Genomic DNA, 22,145 nt, shown 5'->3' on the forward strand with positions numbered 1-22,145 from the left:
CTCCAAAATATACAAAATTGTATGAATACCCTTGTAAAATTGCTATTTGCATGTATATCCTCATAAAATACTTATTTTGCATGCATACCCTTTTTTTTTCTTTTTTATATATGTACCCATATCATCTAATGCCATTAAAAAAATGATTTAAATTTGAAATGGCTGAAATACCCTTATAGGTAGACGCGCAAAAAGAAAATTTTATAAGAATACACATGCAAATAGCAACTTTTCAAGAGTATTCGTGCAATTACGCATATTTAGGAGGGTATATACTTAAAATAGTCCAATAAAAAATGATCAAAATTTGGTAAAGATAATTTAGTTGTCCTTATTTTACTAATCTAAGCATCTATAATTAATTTAAATTTGATATGCTTTAATCTTTTAAAAATGATGAAGAATATATAGATTTTATAGATTTAATAATGATAATTATATCAAAATCAAATGGAGAATAGCATTACCAAAATAATCACCTAATATTCCAACTTGACCGAGTCATGATCTTAAAAAAAGAAATTGACAATGTGGCTCAATCTTTTTTTGATTTGTCAATCCAACTGAATCATAAAACACTTAGCAAGTTCCAGCTGAATTTTGATTTTTTTTAATGGATTGTTTGAATGTATACTCTTCTAAATATAAGAAATTGCACGAATACCTCCGCAAAGTTGCTATTTGTGTGTATACCTTTATAATTTTTTTTTCATATATACCCATAAGGGTATTTCAGCCATTTTAATTTTAAGCCATTTATTTTTTAACGACGTTAGATGGTACGGGTACATATGCAAAAAAAGAAGAAGAAGAATATACATACAAATAGTAATTTTACGAGGGTATTCATGCGATTTCGTATATTTAGAAGGGTATACATGCAAAAAATCCTTACTAATAACAAAAGAATTGTATACTTTATGAAATAGAAATAGAAGAAATTTGCCTGGTTGAGTGTGTTGTGCTGTGTTCCCTCAAAAAAATAAGGGGTGTTGTGTGGGGTTTTGTGGGGGTGGGGGGGCGGGAAATCAAGAATTAAACAGTACTCACCAATTACTATAGGTGATATAATTGCCAGAGCACCAGGCTTTATCATTTCCCGCAAGGATGCTGTTGCCACAATGGCAACACAACGGCCATAATCTGGTTTTTCTTTATAGTCCTGGACAGGCATGTCAAATCAATGCCAGCAACACTCATTTAAGGATCACAACAATTACCTGGCATGGCATAATTGGATACTCACCATTATACCTGGCCTCTCAATAAACTGGCGTCTAACTTCATTAACAACCTCCTGAGCAGTTTTGCCAACAGCTGAACAGGCCCATGCACTAAAAACAAATATAAGCATAGAACCCAATAAACCACCAACAAAAACCTCTGGAACTGCTATGTCAACCTGCATATCCAGAAATTCAAAAATTTTAAAGAAATTAAACTGTTATTAGAAATAATGATAATAAGTGCATAGCAGTTATACCTGCTTAAAAGGAACGTGAGCAAATGAAGCTACTTCATCCATATATGCACTGAAAAGAAGGAAGGAAGCAAGTGCTGCAGACCCAATAGCAAATCCTTTTGTGGTAGCTTTTGTAGTGTTACCAACAGCATCTAGAACATCAGTGATTTCCCGAACGCTTTCTGGCTGCATGCAATTTAATTGCTTAGAATTAGGACAAAAATGATAATCACAAACAATGTCCCAGAATTATATAAGCAAATATACATTCCTTATCAAATGTCTCGATTATTTATACTATTTGCCAAGACCTAAGCTAGACCGGTAAGGATTTCGTATACAAACCTTTTAAGCACGAATAAAGAACTTTTTTTGTGTGAGAGAGATGGGAAAACCTCACCAATCCATTTCACGGATACAAAGAAACGAAATTAAAATTACATCACAAGTTGGCTTCTAAAAAAAGGAAAGGTCCACAGCAGATTTCGATGAAATACAAGAGGACCACTTGTTCCAAGTGAAAACAATCTCCCTGTGAATATCTTCATAACTTCCTTTAGTTCCTTGAAAGAAACTTGCATTCCATTCAAGCACAAACAAAGAACTATATTTATATTGTGAGAAGATGGTGAAAGTGGTCTTTTCCTTAAAAAGAGAACAGTGCAACACTTAGTGCATCATATTGAAAAAAGTAGCACCTGAATGCTATATTGATTAGATAATAAGTTTCAAATCAATTTCATGTGCTCATTAATCATGGTACCTGGTGGCTCATCTCTACAATTCCACCTGCATTGTCAGCTATAGGGCCAAACATATCCATGGTGAGAACATATGCAGCAGTACTAAGCATGCCCATTGTTGCTACGGCTGTCCCAAAGAGACCACCAGTTGGATTCCCAGTTTCATCTACCAAGCCTGATGTATGCCCCAGCCAGTAAGCTGCAATAATTGCTACACTTATCACAAGAACAGGGAGAGCTGTTGATTCTAATCCCAAACTCACTCCTGCAATAATATTAGTTCCATGTCCTGTGGCACTTGAGAGGGCTAACATGCGGACAGGCTCATGCTTGTAATCAGTGTAATACTTGGTGATCCAAACAAAAAGATATGCCGTTATGATACCGACCAAGCCGCATAAGGCAAAATTGAGCCATGCAGAAGGTGCTTGTTCAGTGTAAAGGAGCCACCGAGTAGACTGCCAAAGATGCAATGGCAAAAGGTAAACAAAGAAAATATCAGAATAATATAAAAATTGTCAAAGGTACCAGGACATCATAGTGGTTTAATTAAATGAATCCAGGTGCTGAATCATCATCTAAATGAAAACAAGTGGAAAAAAAAATAACACATGCACTAGGAAATGCCCTAATGGTCATTCCCATCTCTCCTTGAAGGAGATAAGTAAGTTCCTGGTTTGGGTGTTGGGCGGTAAATCCCCAGGCAGTTGGGAGCTGGGCAATTTACTTTGGTGGGTTCTCCTCCACACGTCCTCCCAACCTGAAAAAATAAAAAAAGAACCCCAAAAAACGACACTAAAATGTGAATTAAGATCTGTATTTATAAACAATATTAACTTACCAAACCAAAAGCTAAAACAGCAAAAAATATTGTCACAGAGTAGCCTTTCTGAAGTATCATCATTGGGTCCTCTATAGGGACAATTAGTCCAGATTCACGAATCCCTCTAATTGAGAGTATTCCAACTGATGATACCACCAAGTCAAAAGAATGGACAACAAGAGGAAACAGGATAAATCCAGATGGATCTGCAAAGAAAATTAATTAGTTGGTCATCAGATAATAATAGTAAAAACAAAGAAACTGTTCAGACTAGAATCATATATAAAGAACATTTAATTGGCAGTCTAAAAGCCAAATACAGTTACTTTCTGCATCCAAAAGAGCTGAACAAAAATTAAATAAGTATGTGTGTGTGTGTGTGTGTATTATGCATAATACTGAATTAAGCAGTTTCCCCAGAAAAAACACATCAGAAATGTTCAGATATTCACTGGGAACACATGGAACACTATATTAAATGTTGATGGGGACAGATGTACAGAAATGCTAGGCAAATAACCATTCTTTGATAGTTTTCACAACATTTTTATGTATTGCTTATACTTCTCCAGTATCTGCTATATGCCAAAGAATGTCGATTTTTGCTAAAGATGTTTCAATTCTTCTTGTGCTGTTTCATGTGCCCATTTTAAACCTGTCATTTATGCTATTAGTTCAGAAATCCGATGCAAAGGAATTGGTAAAAGTGAATTAGCATTCATAAGTTAAAATATTGAATGGAATGAGGGTATTGCCAATAGTGAAAGAAAAAAGCATACATATGACTGCAAATGAAACGAGCTGTCAAAAACAGCTTGGTCTCAGCTTTGATTAGGCTCAATTGGCTTGTTTGATTAGGAAATGAGCCAAAATCAAGCCTCATTTAAGGCTCAATGCATAAACAAGCTAAGTCTGTACACCCTGGGCTCACAGAAATAAACAGAAGGATGTGCTTAGCTGATTAATAGGCTTGTTAGTTAAAAATCTAATAAAAATTGAACATTTATAGTGAAGTTTTGTCTGAGCTCGGCTTGGCTAGATTCATTCACAATGTCTTTTTTTTTAGTGTAATTGATTCATCATTCACAATGTTAGAAGAAGCATAAATACTTAAATAGTAAGCAGTCCCCCCATTGGAAGACCTATTTTCAATTTCATAACCTTTTTCTTTATATGAACTATAAGCACCGGCGATAGTTCCGCTCTAGTTGGGCAAGGGTCCCTAATGATAAAAGTTTCCTAGCAAACTTGGTATATATTGTGTTAAGATGTACATGAGCTTTATATCAGCAATCGATGTTCTTCATAGTACCAAGGCAGTGAGCTTGGAAAAGTCGGCAATGCAAGAAGTGCCTACAAAAGCATTCTGATAAAGACTAATAGATGTAACTCAAGGAAATGGAAATGAAGAGGTTGTAGAACAAAATTTGCCAAGTGTCAAATAGTTACTGTACCAAGCAAGTGAAAATGTGTACTTAAACCCTCGAAAAAAAGACTTGATTGCTAAAAATGATGGAATTCATTTCACAAAAGATCTCAAGCAAAATTCCAAATACATTTCCCATAACGTATAAGCAGTCAGTAGTGCCAGCAAGAGAATGCCAAACAGAAACATTATCATAACCAACAAATTCAGCCAAACTTCTGGTGTGCCATCATGAATACCTTTTGCCAATCACTCCTATTAGGGGAAGACGAAGGATCCCAGCTCAAGAATATCCCTGAAAACCTAACAACCAGCAACAAATCCCCAGACCCAACAAACAGCAACAAATTGGAATAAAAATACACATTCACCCACTCAAAAGAAAATATATGCCAATATATACCAAAACACAGCACAAAATCGATGCCTAAAAGATGAAGGATGATTGTAGTGTCAAATCTTTTTTCTCTCTTTTGTCAAAACTCTTCCAATTCTATGGAATCCTATTGCTATTTAATTGTATGGACTTAACTATGTAGAGAATCCAATCGGTCTTCCCCACCAACTAGCATTGGAGTTTAATTATAGGACCCTCTTTGCCCAAAGGTTCTTTTGCTAGGAATTTGGCATCAATGGGTAGGCAGATGATATCTTGTTGAGAGTTGTTAATGGAACATTCTCAATATTTGATGGATAAGATCTTGATAGATAGAGAGCCAGGTTGGAATTGAGCTTTGTCTTCCAGGCACAGTCTGAACTAGAGCACCCCAGGCCAAAGCCCAATTTTGGACTTGGAATAAGACCAGACTGAGTCCAGAGTTTTTGATCAAAATTCAGACCCAAATAAAACCAGAATACCGTAAGTGCCCAAAAGTTTCTTCTTCAAATTGCAACTCAGCTTGCCATAAAGAAAAAAGGACTAATGGAGATTTGATATTGTCTGCAGTCTATGCAAGCACTAATCCTCGTAACAGAGAGCTTATTTTGGAAGCGAAGAATATCAATAGAATGGCTGAACAATATGACCAGTACCCATCGATGCTAGCAGGGGATTTCCATGATTTCTTTAGGTTGGAAGATAGAAGGAGTTTCAGAAACGACACTACGTCTAATCGTAGGAGAGCTGAGAAGTTTGCACCGATTAGTTAGTAGACAAGCCAAAGAAGTCAATCACATGGCACTATTTGCTTAATAAAAGAGAAGAATGTGTTGAGCAGGTGATCAAGGTATTTTTTTTGTGGGATGACATGTTTAAATTATTTAAATTTGATCTATGAATTTTACATAAAATCCAGTGGCTTTAAGTCAGCTAGCTATATCATAACCTTTGAGCACCCCATTCGCTCCAAGGCTTGGGAGGTACTGGCTTGAATTTATGTTCAGGCCTGGCTACTCAAGCCTGGGCTCAACTCTTGAGCCTAACTCCTGAGAAAATTTTAAATTGGGTCCTAGGACCAATTGGGATGCTCTTACCCATGGATAATGTTACTTGTTAGTTAAGATTCCGGAAAGTGAGAACTGAGAAGAAATAAAGATTGGAGTGTTCAACCACCACCCTCCTTCTAAAAAAGAAAAGAAAAAAAGAAGGAACAAATACAAAAATAGCACCAAAGTATGTGCAAAACAGGCATACAGGCTACAGAAAGTATCATTTGTTGCTTTAGAGTGATACAGAATGTAATCAATGATCAATTGAGTGGATTTGGTTCGACACATTAGAACCTATATGGACTCCCTAAAGATATATTCGATAGTATAGAGGCCATAAGAGGATGAAGGATGAGGTAAACTGAACCAAATTACTGCGTTCCAGATGAGTTTATATGCATGAATGAGATGGAGAGCATTTCAACCAAAATGGCACAGATGTCCAATACTTACCTGATCTTGCATAATTAAAATCTAAAGCTCTTCCAGGAGGTACCAAAACATCTATGATTCCATGCTACTTGATGAATGGCTTTTAAGTTAATGCAAGTATGAGCGTCATTCATGATGAGATCATGATTAGAGATTAAAATATGCATGCACATGGCACAATGAGATGTGTTTACTGCACATCTAAGCACATGTATTGCAGAGGATACAACACATTATTTATACATACCACATAGTGATAGCATACAAAAGCTTGAAAGTGTAGCGGTACCAATATGTTGGAAGAAAAAGCAATCATGTATAACGGCCATTTGAACAATTCATGCAATAGAATACTGACCCAAATCCATGACTATGTTTTAGAAAAGTTTATCATACCAGTGCATCTTGTGTAATATGCAACATATACATGTACGGATTTGGGTATTATCAGCAAAAATGAACTTTGACGTTTCACATGCAAAATGTGTAGCACTTGAAGCCGTACAAGAACAAACATTACCACCAGTGGCTACAGCACAATATGAAAAAAGAACAATTATAAATTCAAACCAAAATCTCAAACAAACAAATTTGCAAGCAAGGGAAATGATTTTCCTTTTTTTCCTTTTAAGATAAGCATATGCTCTTGCCTTCAATTTTGCAGCGTTGAGCCATTGTTCCTCCCAGTATCATAGCACTGATTATCTCTGCTGCTATACTCTCGAAAAGATCAGCACCACGGGCAGCACAGTCACCCACATTATCACCAACCTTCAGCAATCCCATTTAAGTTATAAAAGATCTCAAAGAAAGGCAATCCAAAAACTAACAGGAAATAACACAAGAAAAGAAAACCAACATTAAACTAAAGTACTAGGTTGCTAGTTTTAAACAAATAACGAAAAACTCAGATGACATAATAAGCCAGCTAATAAGAGTCATAAAAACCTGCAGACATGGTATACTTCAGGCTGAATGTCAACCAATAGAGAATATGACCAACATCATCCAACGAAAGCAGAAAGAGAGAGAGAGAGAGATGCTACAAGCTGACATGGGTAGACCAACAGAGATTTAAGAAAGAAACTGCTGATGAACGTACCACCGGTAGATTCCTAGCACCAGGACAAGGCCTAGGCCACCAAAACATAAAAAGAATAAGATACTGGCTGGGTCAGGTCGGCACTGGCCAGTAGTTCGGCCAAAACGATGCTCATAGTGGTCATCCGAGCTAAAATGGATCAGCAATGACTGGTACCAAACCCAGTATTACTGGTTCAAAGGTGTCCTAACCATTTTAAAGTGAAAAGGGGGGATGGGGGACCAATTGGGCAACATGCATTTAGGTATCTAGTGAAGGGCTTCCAAGACCTCTTTTAACCCATCTGGTGAGAACAAGAGTGAGAAAGAGAGGTGAGGGGAGAGAGAAGGAAAGAAAGAGGGGAAGAAGGGGAGAGGGACTTTTTGCTCTCACCAGGAAAGTTATGCTAGCAGATCAGCAAGGGAGGGCACTCCATTTAGGTGAGGCCCTCAATCTCAAAATTTTTGGCCCAAAGTTGGCAAAAATTAAAAAAAATAAAAGAAATACATGTCAGATTTTTTTTGTTTTACTTGACTTTTGGACATGTTGTAGGCTGGACAGCATCGTCAGTTTTGGATTACATGGATTATATATATTTCTGCATTGAAATATTAATAAAAAAGAATATATCAGATTTTAGCCTGAAAAATTTTAACATGTTTGCATCCATGTTATGCACATGCTACGAATTTTATGGTTGAAATCTTTTTCAAAATATTTATCATCATTTAATTATTTTTGTTATCAAGAAAATAACTAAAAAATGCCCAAGTTCCTTAAAAATCTAAACAATCATCAGCATATGTCCTAAGCATAGATGCGTTTCAGAAATTAATGGGTTTTTTTGTGATTTTTAGACTTTTTAAGGGAAAATAATTATAATTCTAAAAAATCTTAGTTAAATATAATAAATATGGAACATGCATCAATAATTAACCAGATGAGTTCTAAAGTTGTCGTCTTGTATTTTATTGATTAACATATAATTTTTTGATTTTCTATCTATTTTGTAGATTAAAAATTAAAAATTAATTTAATTCTAAAAAAAAGAATATGCATTTGATAATTAATAAGAAAAATTCTAAACTACTTATCTTGCATTTTGGTCATTGACAAAAATAATAATATGATAAAAATTCTAGCAAAGTAAAAACTGCAACAAAAATATCTTTCGTGAATCTTGATTTGAGTGGATGATATTCAGGGAGCACGGTTTTTTAGGTTGGCAGATGGATTCTAATAAGAGTCAAAAGGAGCCTGATCAGGATTTGTTGTGCCAGAATCGGAGCCCGATCCGGTTGTCCGGCGGCACAGAATGGTACAGGGGCGGAGGCCGACGACTCGGACGGAGGAGGCAGAGGAGGGCTCTGCAGCCGAGTCCCCTATTTTGAACGAAACAAGGGACCCGGCCACGGAGCCTCCTCCGCGCAGCTCACCAACCCTCCATCAGCCGGCCTCCACCTCTCTCTCTCCTTTCCTTCCTCTCTCTCTTCCTCCCCCGCTCGCTCTCTCTTTTCCTCTTTCCTTCTACTTCTCCCCCTCCGGCGACGAGTTTCATTTTCGTTGCCGAAACTGTCCAGTCTGCCGTCGGGACGGCTCGGTAGGACTAGAAGTCTAGAACCGCCCGATTCCAGACAGTTCTGCCAACCCAGAGCCAGATACTAGATGGTGCCATGGAAGGATGGGCTTGGAGAGACATCACTAGTTATACAATTGTTATGACATGGACAATAAAGAAGCTGAGGTCACCTGGTTGAAACATCTGGCAGGTGGCTATAGTATATGCAGAAGTGTACCGAGGTACCTAGAGAAGTCAGACATGTAATGAGGGACCATTTGCAGAGTCCAAAGGCAGTGGAGTAGGTAGCTAGATACGAGAAGGCTCAACAGGATTGCAAGGCAGCCGAGGTCAATGTTCAGCCTAGTAGGGACGACAAATGCAGTGAGTCTGAGCTATCTGATCTAGATGATATGGAGGCTATTACGATACATGAGACAATCTAGGCCTCTTCGCAGGCAATCTAGACAGTTCGGGTCTCCACATAATTGAAGGGATAGTGTTGCATCTAGGGGAGGGCATGCAGCCAAGGATAGCTCCGAGCTACATAAGACCTAGTCAACTAGAGGTGATGATGGAGGCATTATATCCCTATTCAGTGCATTTCAAAGAGGGAAAGAACACCAGATCAGGTCCCACCATTTCTAACATCAATATGACAACTTACTCAGACCCACCAGCTAAGTAACCCTGGATAGATGACTGTATCAAGAAGGACTAAGAGCATGTGATGGTGACTGCCATAGCTAAGTAGGTATCAAGAAGGACTAAGAGCATGTGATGGTGACTGCCATAGCTAAGTAGTTCCACTATGGTTAAATACTAGCTTGGGCTGCAGCTAATAGCTTCTTCCAAAACATGATTCTGAAAAACAGAAGCAGGGTCACGATATTAGCTGCCTACCTTGTATGAGATACAGGGCCATATTTGAAGGCACAGGTTGAGGGTCTAAAGTAGTAGATTGACAGATATAAGTAGCAATATTAGTACTAATGTGTGATAGCTAGTCCGAGCTAACTAGGAGCTTCATCAACTTCCTAGTGTATCGTCACAGGTGATTTTTCTCTCATACATTGATAGATGCATCTGACTGGATCAGGGTCTGATGAACGTATTTAAGGACATTGGGCCACAGTATATCGACCAAGTAGTGATAAATCATGGTCCACAGTACGAGCGAGCATGTAAGGATCCCATGGAGGACATGCCACATAAATACTGGACATCATGTACATCACATTGTATTGATTTGATGATGAAAAATTTCGGGCACCTACCATGGGTGAAGTCAGTTGTTGAGCAAGTGCAGGCTATCTCAAAGTATATATACAATCATACATGGATCCTTGCACTACCATGAGCACCTAATGTGAGTTAAGTCAATTGGGGTGCAAGCACAGGAAGTATATATACAATCACACATTGATCCTTGATGAGGCAGCATCTGGGTGGGGAGCAAATGATGCCGAGTGTGACACGGTCTGCTAAAGACTACATAGCTTTGAAGAGCCTCCTTGATAATCAAGCCGGTCTCAGAACTATGTTTACATGCAATGAGTGGGTGAAGAGTAAGTATAGCAAGTTAGCCGATGGCCAAAGAATTGAGAGGATTGTCTCTTGAGTATTCTAGGACTGATGTGCAACTGTAGTAAATGCAGTGTAGGCTGTTGTATCTGATGCTGCAAATGGTTGACTATAAGAAGTTTCCACATATGGGTTTCTTACCCAAAGATGACCGATGCCAAGCAACAGATATTGATGTGGTGGATGAGGGAAGGCATCCTCGTACCTTCGAATCATTACGGAAAGATAGGACCTGCAGATGCGCAGAGAGTTACACCTAGCAGGTATGACAAAATGAGGAAAAATATTCCATGAGAGATACAGAATGTTCGGGAAGCTCAACAATTAGTAGGCAGGAGTGTTTCCAGGTATGCTTAAAAAATTATTCTATTAGGAAATAATAACACTTTGTACTCACTTATAACCTTGAATTATGTGGTTGTAGGAGAATGGTGGGTACAGCGGGGCACCGATGCACCCAATCTGAGGAAGATTGCCATCCAAGTCCTCTCACAGACACTCTCGTCCAGCAGGTGCAAGCCAAACTAGTCTATATTTTCCCTAATCCACAACAAGGTGTGAAACCGGCTGACAAGCAAGCGGCTGCACAACTTGGTGTTCGCTGACTATAATATGAGATTAAGATAGAAGTATAGAATAGGGACAAGGAAGAGAGCCAGGAAGACCGTTGGCCAATGACTTTGTTGCGATGATGAAGATCCTATATCTGGATGGATAGCAGATCAACAGTCTCAAGACACAAATGCTAAATGAGCCAGGGATCCTCTACAACCAGACATACCATCATGGAGGAGTTGGAGGTGTGTGATGTAGACAGATAGGCAGAGAAGCATATCTCATCCACAATGAGTGAGAACAAACAGGAGACTTGACGGTTGTCTAAGGACTCCAGTTAGCGATTCCATCACCAAATATTCGGGCCACCACACGATGCATAGGCCTCCAAGGCAAAGCAGGACAGTAAGAAAAGCAAGTCCAAGGGAAAAGTGCCAATCATTGATCTGGTTGAGACAACCAACAACATACCAGTCCAGAAAGATGACAATGTCACTGTAGAGCCATCAGATCCTGACTTATCTGAATCATGTTGTGATAACAGCAATGATGATAATGATAGATTAAGTGACGGGTCAGAAGGCCAAAGAGGGCAAGATGGGCAGTCTGGAGGTGGTGGAGCTGGTGGTTATTTCAGGGCCTCACTCCATTCATCAACAAGGCAAGGTTTATGCATGCCGTGCAAGATAGGTACAATGGGGCCCGAATGAAAACTAGATCAAGCAGAGAGAGGTCCTACAAGGGGAAAGGATCCAGGAATGGTGCAGCCAGGGGCGCATAGGATTACGGATATGAGGATAGTTATGCACAGGTTGGAGGATCAATTGTGAGAATCCATGTTCAAGGATAGGATGATCATATGCGAACCTACCACATTAGAAGTTGAACTGATGGAAAAGATTAGGCAAAAGACAAAAGGAGATGAGGAGAAGTATCGAGAGACTCATGGGTTGTTACGTAGATTGAAGGGAGTCAACATTAATGACATATATCAGTGCATCGGATAGCTAAAATGGGCAACAAATCTCATCGTATGCTGGAGATGGATATCCTAGCGTATTAGATAGAATGGACATTATGCTCCATCCAAGATCCATTTAGTTTCTTCCAGTAATCACATAAGATCTAACTCTGCATATTATCTCACCTATGGATATGAGTATAACCGGAGATCAGAGAACAATGCTGCTTTCTACTACCCTAAGCACGGCTGGCCAAGCTCCAATGAGTACTAGATGTACATACATCTATTGTTTCAAATCCCGGTGGAACATCTTGAGGGACATTGAGATGGGTACCATACCAAGTATCGAGATGAGATTGTCCCGCTATTGTCCTAGCATCCCAATCTGTGCATCATAGGGCAGATCTCATACCCCTAAAAATTCGTATATGACCCCCAGGAAAAGAAATCTGTCATTTTTAGGAGGATAAATGGAAAGAGAAAAGATGACTTTGTTGGCTTTGCTAGGCTAGTTATCTGAAATCAAGATTAGAATAAAATTGTGACCCATCTTTTGATTGAAATCCTAGCTCCTTCACCATTCACAGTAGATAGAAGGGTAGGTCTTAGATTCATAATCAATCGTCATTGAGAAAGAAGAATTTTTCTCAATCACTTCAAGTCAGCGGAGCCTTCACGCATCCGAAAAATGCAGGGGTTGTAAATGGCATAGCATTCCTCATAGGAAATGATGACTCCTCCAGCATGAGCTAGTTTATGGATTTTTTGGCTTCAATTTACAAATAAAGGAATAGAGACTTGGCAAATAAAGCTCAAGGCCCATTGCTGCCATTTCATTTTTTCACAATTATCTAAATTTCCGTGTCTATGATGTAGCACCAAGAAGGTAGCATCAAGACTACCCATTGATTGATTTAGTCCACACCTATGTTGTGCCATATCTTTAGACAACATCAAATTGAACCACCATTTTTATATGGAGAAGACTTGCCCCTATTTGATGAAAATACAAAAAATGAATAGTCATTTTACTATTTTATTTCCTATCAGGAATTAAGCATATGAATCCAATCATTAGGATTAGTCCCACGGGATTCAAAACCTTGCACACATCCACAGCATTAGGGGCCATCACCAGGCCATTATCCGGCATCTCAGGAGCATCATGGATGGGGGCAATATCTTGGCTGGTATATCACATGTTACCATCTTATAAATAGAGATCAGGTGTGTTCACAAATACATAAAAAAGAAGTGCCTATTTTATACACCTGCCCTCTTTATAACTCAGTATATAACCTGCCCAACATAGTTCTCTTCATAGAAATTTTTCAGATTTCATTTGTGGGATCTCAATTACATCCAACAATCACACAAGATCACCTCCCCCCTCCATTCACCCAAGTCTAGTCATATTATTATTTTTTTAATCTATCTCTCCTTTTCTTGTTTGATGAGAATGATTCCTCTTCAATATATGGGCCATGAATTCTAGCTTGGCCTCATGTTCGTTTGTATTCCTACTAAACTTGCATTAGATGAATTTCCATCTCATTTATTTCTAGGGCCCCTTCTCCTAAAGTATTCATTATACTTCCAATCTAACAATCACATTTCCTCATCAGAAAATTTGCATTACATTATCAGCAGATCACCATATAGCTTCCATTCAGAGACTCACAAAGAGCTCAAAAGTGTAATGAATGCATCAGTTTTTAAAAATTGCCTTATGCTTTACAAATGGAAACACATCAGCCCACTAGAAGCTATTCACAGTTCTCACTGGTCCCATAAAGCATGTGTGGCAATCTTGATACGACCACTAATGCACTTTAGTTATTTACTTTCACAAGTTGCTCTCTCATATATTTATGCAAATGCTAAAGTCTAGCAGACATCTTAATAAGAACTAGATTCAACAGCCACCACCTATTGAAATAAAGCGCATTTAATAACCACCTTACTTATACAGACACCTTTCCACAGGTCACTAGTTTCCATGATATTTGCAAGGAATAGCATTACGAACTGCCACTGTCTCATCCTTTCTGACTACCAGAGGCCAACATCTCCACAAACCTTTTCTCTATTTAACACCTAATTGACCAACCGGACAAGACTTATGTTCCCATTACCACTGCTCCACAATGATCACCAGCTAATTATTACCAATTTCCCAATCACCTCATCTGAATAGCAGAATAGTGCATTTTAATATATCTATATCTTGTAAAGTCATTCAATTATTTAAACATCTATCATTTACAGTGCTGGTGAAGTAGTCAAAAGTAATGTCTGTGGGTCAATGAAGCATGCATTTCTGGACAGTAACGAATGGTAAAAAAAGGATCAACAAGACCTACTCCACAAGATTTAACTAGTATTATTGGCAACGATTATAAAACTACAACTAAGAGCATTTTGCACCTGAATTAGATTATATACAACATTCAAACGGTATGGTGTGACAAGGAGAGAACCCTACGACAATTAAAGTACAGCCCTTTAGAATTTCAATTACAAAGGCATATTTGACTGAATCAAGCTAGTTAATCTTTAGCTTTCCAACCAGCAATCTACAGATCCGTCCCAAGGAGAGACCCAAGCAATCCAACTTTATGTTCTCAAACTAGGCTAAGAGCAATAAGTGTATTCTTAAATAGTGTTATATTTGTTTATATTTATGGATACAACTATTATATTAAGTCTGCAAGAGCATATCCATACATTGTGATGACTGGGCGGTAATGAAGATTATCTAAATTTAGATGATTTTGTTATTTTTCAACTAAAATATTGGATCAAGTACAGGACAGAAAGAAGCACAAGCAGCATTTGCCCATGCGGGTACAAACATCCACGAGATGCATTTATAAGTCAATCTGATGGATCAGATCCTAATTTTCATTTTTATGCTATTCAATCTATGAATTTTAACTTGAGAGTACAAGGAAACAGCAAGAAGAGGTGCCGGTTGAAGGAAACAATATAATAAATTGAAGTTTCGCACCACCATGACATTGCACCGCATTAGCTCGATCCTTTTCCGTTAGAGTCAGAACTAGAAAATGCTTTCTTTGTCTGTATAGATGAAAACTGGATTTGCTTCACATGTTGTGAGAATTATATGATGCAAAGGCTCATACCCATTTAGTGGACTTATCCTTACTATAAATCCTCAGATCATGTTAAATTGAGTACTATCATGAGCCAAACAAGATATCATGATTCAAATAGTAACTATGATTACCACAATAGGGTGATGAATCACTAATGACAAGTGACTTGCAAGTGCAGCTAGATAGGACGAATATGTGAAAAACATAACTCTTAAGTTACAATCAGAAAACATGGGAGTAGAATATAAACAACAACAATAAATTGTCTTCCCAATGGTCTGTGAACTTTACATTAATGGCAAAAAAACCTCGTATGACAAGAGTATGACTCAATGATTTGTAATCAAATTCAAGATGAATTTAAGATAGTGTGTTAGAACTTAGAAATTGACACTGAATCATGAACTATGAGTTTAATTAAACTATCAAATGCATCAAGTCCAGCAAGAAACTAGCTGAGCAGAGTATGCCTTCAAAGCATAAAAAGTGAGCTTAAATACCAAGTCTGCAATCACAGCAGGATTTCGAGGATCATCTTCGGGTATTCCCTGCTCCACTTTACCAACAAGATCAGCTCCAACATCAGCTGCTTTAGTGTATATTCCACCACCCAATTGGGCAAAAAGGGCAACAAATGAGGCACCAAAACCATATCCAACAAGGAGAAGAGGCACTGCATACAAGCATACAGAATTCATAGCTCATACCAAGTACAATAATCAATTTTGTTCCAAGATGAATGCTTCCAGCAAAGCATTCATGAATATTTTTGATCCCACAAACCAAAATGGGGTCAAAGTTGAGCTTAAAACTTTAAATCAGCAATGGCCACATTTTTATCATGTTATAGATGATACCATATTTTCTTCATATCAAACATTAAGTTACAGCAAAATAGTCAAACTTCACCTGGAAACTACACATAAAACCAAGCAGATAGTAATGGGTCACAATACAGGAATTCTACTCTCTCTTTGCAACTACATCATTGAATAATAAGTCTTTTAATTTTAACTTTTGGACATGTGAAAGTTGAATCTCTGTACATTATGAATGTCTCAGTTCCTAGTTAATATGGATTCAATAAGTAATGCTTATATATTGATATTTACATCCCCAACTCTTAAGGTATATCTGTATGTCCTTGTGATTGGATATAAATTGCCCTAAAGGAAATATTCTTCCATCTATATAAACATTTGTGATGTTATCAACAGGATTAACTTGCCGTTTTCATTTCTAAAGTCTCCATAGTTCAACTGGTAACCTGGTCAATACCTCACATTCTATGCATGACAGAAACATGTCTGCTTCTTTTAGATTTATGACACAGTGTCCTCTATTTCGGGCACTATTATCTGTGGATCTCTAAATTTGGGGGATAAAAGGAAGTGAAATAGAACTGTCCTAAAAATCCATAGGGTAAGCTCTAGTCAATAACAATACACGTTCTGAAGCTTGTGAACAATCAAAAAGATATTCAACATAATGAACTGCTTGTCCAAAATGACTATATAATGGTAAAGAAACTTTTAAGTGGATATTCAATCCTCATGTAGAACCTTAGGAAATTAAGCGGGATTGAGAAATGATTGCACAGAAGGAAGAAATATACAACTTAAACATATGGCCACAGGCCAAATCAGGACCTCAGTTTCTTTTTAACAATATCTTCTTGATGCACCTCAAGAGATGAACTTCAGTGTTTCCTCAAATGAGGTTTTCCAGAAAGCACAGAAGTTTGCAAGGGTGCCAAATTTAAAAAGCAACAAATAGGGGAGTCTGTTGTAACACCATTTTGCTGAAGCTTTAGCAAATAAATTTGTAATACAGCTAGCAATTTAATAATAACAAGCCTAGTTAGCAGACACATGTATGATCTAGACAAACTTAAATAATACTAACAGAATATGAAGTCTCAAATTTCATATCTAAGTTGAAAGGTTTACTGCAATCATTGTTAATTTACTAGGAAAGGACTCTTGAAAAAAACAACCAACGAAACATGTTGAAATCAGCATCATCAACCTTCTGCAAATGCTTAATTATGTGAATGTAATTCAGAATTTAAACAAGAAAGGTTAGTTATCACTCTTATCATAAAAATGACATGCCCAAAAATGTAATTAAAGGTTTCTAACTAGTAATCTGGTACACGTCTTAACATATTCACAAGCATGGAGTTACTGGCATCCTCATGGAACTTATTTTGTTAAATATACCTAAAACACCAAAATGAGAAATCTGACATGAATGATCCTGTATTAAGAGCTAAATTGGCTAAAGGAATGGGGCATAATTATTATGGAGAATCTGCATGGCCCAATGATCTTTTATATATTTTTCCAGTATATAAAATTGTTCATGGCTTTATATTGCCAATGTCATTATGTCTTGTAAAAAAACAAAACAACTTTTTTTGTTAAAAGACTTACAGTCTGTAACCTTCATTGAACCAGGTGAATCAACCCCCAGCCAAACGTAAAATGTCGCATATAAGACTGCCACACCTATTACAGCCATGCCAACGACAACAATGGCTGAGAAACCACCAGCACGTACAGCAATCTGTTTTCAAAAGCTGCATAGTTAAGACAGAAATCCTGTAGTGATTGAGTAATATCCTGCAGCATGACAAAATGATTGGAGAAACCTGCAATGCCTCCCTTGCAGAACGTCTAGCAGCACTGGAAACTCTAACATTTGCACGGACCGACACCCACATCCCGACATACCCAGCAATACCTGAACAAAGAGCCCCTAGAAGAAAAGCAGCAACTGTAATGTACGCAGATGTCGACCTACAAAATGGTAAAAATGGTCAGCAGATAGAGTGAGATAAAAAAATATACAGAGACATCACACATGCAAGCCCACAGTCACACAAGGGGGTGAGCACAGAGCACCTTCCTAGGCCAGATGACTCTTGTTGTGGAGTAGTAGTACGAAATAGATATATGCCGAGGATCACAAGGGCTAGTAATATTGCCATCTTGGAAATGGTTCCATATTGTGTCCTGAAAAAACCTTCCGCCCCATCTCGTATGGCATCTGATATCTAAAGGAACAATGGACAGGTCAAAGGTACTATACCATAAATTTGATAACATATTATTTTAGAAAGCTTATAAGAAATAATGAAGTAATATAACTCCAACAAATACACCCATATGTTGAACACTAAATACAAATCATGAAGGAAATCTATCATTGGATAAAGGCCTGAAATTCAATTTAACAAAACTAAGCATATTATATGCAATTTCAATGGAAATGAAAATCAAGGCCCCGGTCAAAACTGAAAAACAAGGTACTGCATTCAATTAGTTTTTTATCTAGGATATATATATATATATATATATATATATATATATATATATATATATATATATATATACAAAATAATGGTGAAACAGCTGATAACACTTCTGATGGGGCTAAATAGATTAAGTGGTGCTTTCTGGATGTTATGTTACCAGCAAATTCCTTGGTTATATGCATGAAGCTTTTAATGAAACAAAAATACAGCTACCATTGTATAGTTCATAAACATCTTGGGAAATGAAGGTTCAAGCAAACAAGATCAGTGTGGCAGATATAAGAATATTGATATGGATGTACAATAAAATTAGGAAAGTTGGAATAATACATTGAGATGTATTAGCAGAGGCATAAAAAAGTCGCAGCATTTAAGGACAAAGTAATGGAAACTTAAGATGGTATGGGCAATTGCAACAAAGACATAAAGAGGCCTCTGGGTCTAGAATGAGAAGTGGAAGAACTATAATAACATGGATGGAGTTCATGTGAAAGATTTGCAAAAGATCACAACAATATTAAGATAGCACTTATTAGGAAATGTTGGTTCACACCAGAATAGCACGACACATTATTATACTATATCGTACCGCTAGCCTACTGGCATGGGTGCCAGTTCTGGTACTACGGACTTTAGTTTATATGATCTAAAATTTTTGTAACCCTTGCTATTGGCGAATTCCGTGCAGTCTTTTCTTTGCACATAGGCTAATAAGACCACTTGAATTTTGCGATTATTCTTTTTGTTATATTATCTGTTTTGCTTGCTTCAAAGAAGAAATAGTTGGAATATTCTTCTTCTAAGGTTACAATGGTTTTATCTTGTAGATAGATGTCTTGATTAGAAACACAGTAGGATAAGGTTTGCTGATTATATCGGTGACTATTATGCTCTAGAAGTACATTTTCTTTTGAAATTTATTGTTATGCATAAATGATAAATCAGTTTGAGGTACAATGGGTGTAATCCTTTACGGCATAAGAATTTTGTTGTAATCAATGCCTCTCCCTTCCTCTTTTCCTTTCCTTCCTTCTCCCTCTCCCCCTACCTCACCAGTTTCTTGATATGAAAACCAAAACCGTCCCGGTCTGCCTCCAATATGGCTCGATACACCCTGCACCGAGTGGTTTGGGATGGTACCACCGACCTTATTACAGACCATCTCTTAGAGAATCAAGACCATCCTCACTGCATAAGCAGTCATTCCACATCTCATCTGATTTATCAAATGATGGAAAAGCAAATGGTATATTATATTATTATGCATGCAAAAGCCAGCAGAGACCGGATATTAAGACGTAAAAAAGTGTGCATATGGTATTTTGTCCAAGCTTTCCACAACTAAGATGATTATAAATTCACTTTGGCATAATACTCACGATAAGGTAAAAATGAATTTTTCAACAATATAGGGTAAAACATCTTCTTCAAAGAGCTAATTTGAAACACAAACCCTATAGAATAAAGTGACTAAAAGTGATTGTCAAACCTATATTCCATTAGACCACAAAGAGTAAGGATAAAAAGGCTTTAGACCAATGGATTTTAACAGCTTGGGTATGTGATAAAAGTGATTAATTGAATGACATGAGATGCAATGATGTGTAATTTGGACCAACAAAGCCAATAAAGTTACCTATGGCACAGGCATTTAGCAGAGCATAAAGCTGAAAGTGCAGTGCAGAGTAAAAAGATGAAAAAATAAGGATAATAGAGTACCTGAGACATTTCAGGGGGGCCCTCATCCTTTGCAAGAACCCACTTTGCGAGATAAATGGAGAAGAAGAAGCTGATGATACAGATAGAAAGCACGAAGACAATAATTGGTGAAGTACTGGCTCCAACGTAAAATACAGCTCCAAATGCCAAGAGCAATAGAACAAATAAGCCACGGGGATTAATTCCCATAAATATCCGAACAATCTGCAGAAAACAACATATCATTAATTAAAAGACAAAAGAAAATTAATGGACAGAAAAGCAACATTTGTTGCATATGATCTTTAAATTTTCCGTCCATTAGTATGATAGATTAACCTGAGTTACTTTACTCCTGCATTATGCCCCTCCCAAATTAATTTGCATAAGATAATAAGAGAATTGTTGTAAAAGAAACTTTCTCCATTAGTATGATACATTCCCATGGATTCCTTTCTTCCTGCATTATGCCCCTCCAAAATTAACTTTCCCGAAGCTGAATTATCTTAGCCACTGTATATGGAATCATAAACCTAAGCTCGAATTGAATGTTTATATATAACCCCAGACAAAGTAGTTATCCGACTAAAGGACAGAAGTCGTCATTCTGACAAGCTAGTTTGCTATCAAACCTTTGAGAATTTCACTCCAATCTACAAACCTGAATAAGTGATAATTACAAGCATATTCGTGCATCTAATTAGAAAGCAAAACACTTTGCCCAAAGAGTCAGCAAGAAGAAACCATTTAGCATGTCTTCAGAGTTATCTAAAACCTAAGATTTTTCTCAGGGTTCTCTTAAAGCAATTTTAAGCAACTTTTCCCTCTTTTGAAAGATTTCTCTCAAAACAAGTAAATGGCATGGTGTATAACTTAAAATATATGAGAAAAAACCAAAATGCACTTAATAAATAATCAATGAGTGTTGTGGAAGCCATCAATTAGAATCAGACTTATCTTTTCCTCAATTGTATAGGCAAAATTATAAGGAAAGCAAAACAGCTAAATATCCATGTATAAGAAATAAAGAGACAGGATTAACTATTAAAAAAGGTTTTAAACACCGGTGGACTATAAACGTTTAAATTACGAATGGCAATTAGGTTGGGTCAGATGAAATACGGGTTAGGTCAGGTACATAATAGATCAAAAATATGTCAATATGAACCCCACATTTTTAATAAGCCAAACATGAACATAATCATTTTATGATACAGGTAACCTGATCCGATCTACAATGGGTTGAATCAAAGTCTACCATACCGCCCCGTACCGGGTGGTCCGGTATGGAGCGTACCATACTGTATCAACAGAAAACCAGTACGAAATATACTTTCAAGTCAGTACAAGCCCCATATCACTCGTACCAAGACGTACCGAGGTGTGTACCGATCCGTACCAAGACGTACCGAGATGAAAATTAAGAAAAATAGTTAAAGAGCTATTTCAGCATAAACATGTATCGTATCGTACCAAACCGATTGGGTGGCCAATACCGATATTGCAGATCTTGAGTTGAATCATTATTTGCCAAACCGAGCCAAACCACTCAATTCATCTCAAGGTCTGTTGTACCATCCCGTACGAGGCGTATTGTACCATATCGGAAGAAAACTAATACGAAATATACATTTAAGTCAGTACAAGCCCCATACCTCCCGTACCGAGGCATACCGACCTATACTGACATGCGTATTAGTCCGTATCAAGGCGTACCGAGATGAAAATTGAGAAAATGGATAAAAACACTATTTCGATACAGAGATATATTGTATCGTACTAATAAGGTACCAATACAGTACCTGATACCGAGATTGCGAACCTTGGTTCACCTTGTACCAAACTGAACTAGCACAGTTTGGCGTTGTTATCCGAAAAATAATGTGATCCACTCCGAACAAGGCAGTTCGAAGCGGAATCGATGCAAACTGCTCAGTTTGCACTGATTGTGCC

At 37.4% G+C, this 22,145-nt stretch overlaps 1 protein-coding gene across 12 annotated transcripts in view; it reads right to left on the bottom strand.

The window, feature by feature from the left end:
• The window catches only part of LOC103698431 (pyrophosphate-energized membrane proton pump 3), a 28,178-nt gene that overhangs the window by 2,330 nt on the left and 3,703 nt on the right, over positions 1 to 22,145 (bottom strand). For all 12 annotated transcript variants that reach the window (XM_088717506.2, XM_039120473.3, XM_088717514.2 and 9 more), the window contains 11 exons: positions 20,214 to 20,417; positions 18,082 to 18,233; positions 17,829 to 17,976; positions 17,611 to 17,743; positions 15,676 to 15,848; positions 6,965 to 7,085; positions 3,047 to 3,234; positions 2,226 to 2,663; positions 1,484 to 1,648; positions 1,247 to 1,402; positions 1,051 to 1,162 (listed from right to left, as the gene is read on the bottom strand). In XM_088717506.2, the coding sequence (XP_088573632.1) occupies positions 1,051 to 1,162; positions 1,247 to 1,402; positions 1,484 to 1,648; positions 2,226 to 2,663; positions 3,047 to 3,234; positions 6,965 to 7,085; positions 15,676 to 15,848; positions 17,611 to 17,743; positions 17,829 to 17,976; positions 18,082 to 18,233; positions 20,214 to 20,417 (1,990 nt within the window). The remainder of the gene's footprint in view (positions 1 to 1,050; positions 1,163 to 1,246; positions 1,403 to 1,483; positions 1,649 to 2,225; positions 2,664 to 3,046; positions 3,235 to 6,964; positions 7,086 to 15,675; positions 15,849 to 17,610; positions 17,744 to 17,828; positions 17,977 to 18,081; positions 18,234 to 20,213; positions 20,418 to 22,145) is intronic.

The sequence above is a fragment of the Phoenix dactylifera genome, chromosome 3, assembly GCF_051530095.1.
Source record: "Phoenix dactylifera cultivar Ajwa chromosome 3, Ajwa_hap1_PhDact_Kaust_v1.1, whole genome shotgun sequence".
NCBI classification, from domain to species: domain Eukaryota; kingdom Viridiplantae; phylum Streptophyta; class Magnoliopsida; order Arecales; family Arecaceae; genus Phoenix; species Phoenix dactylifera.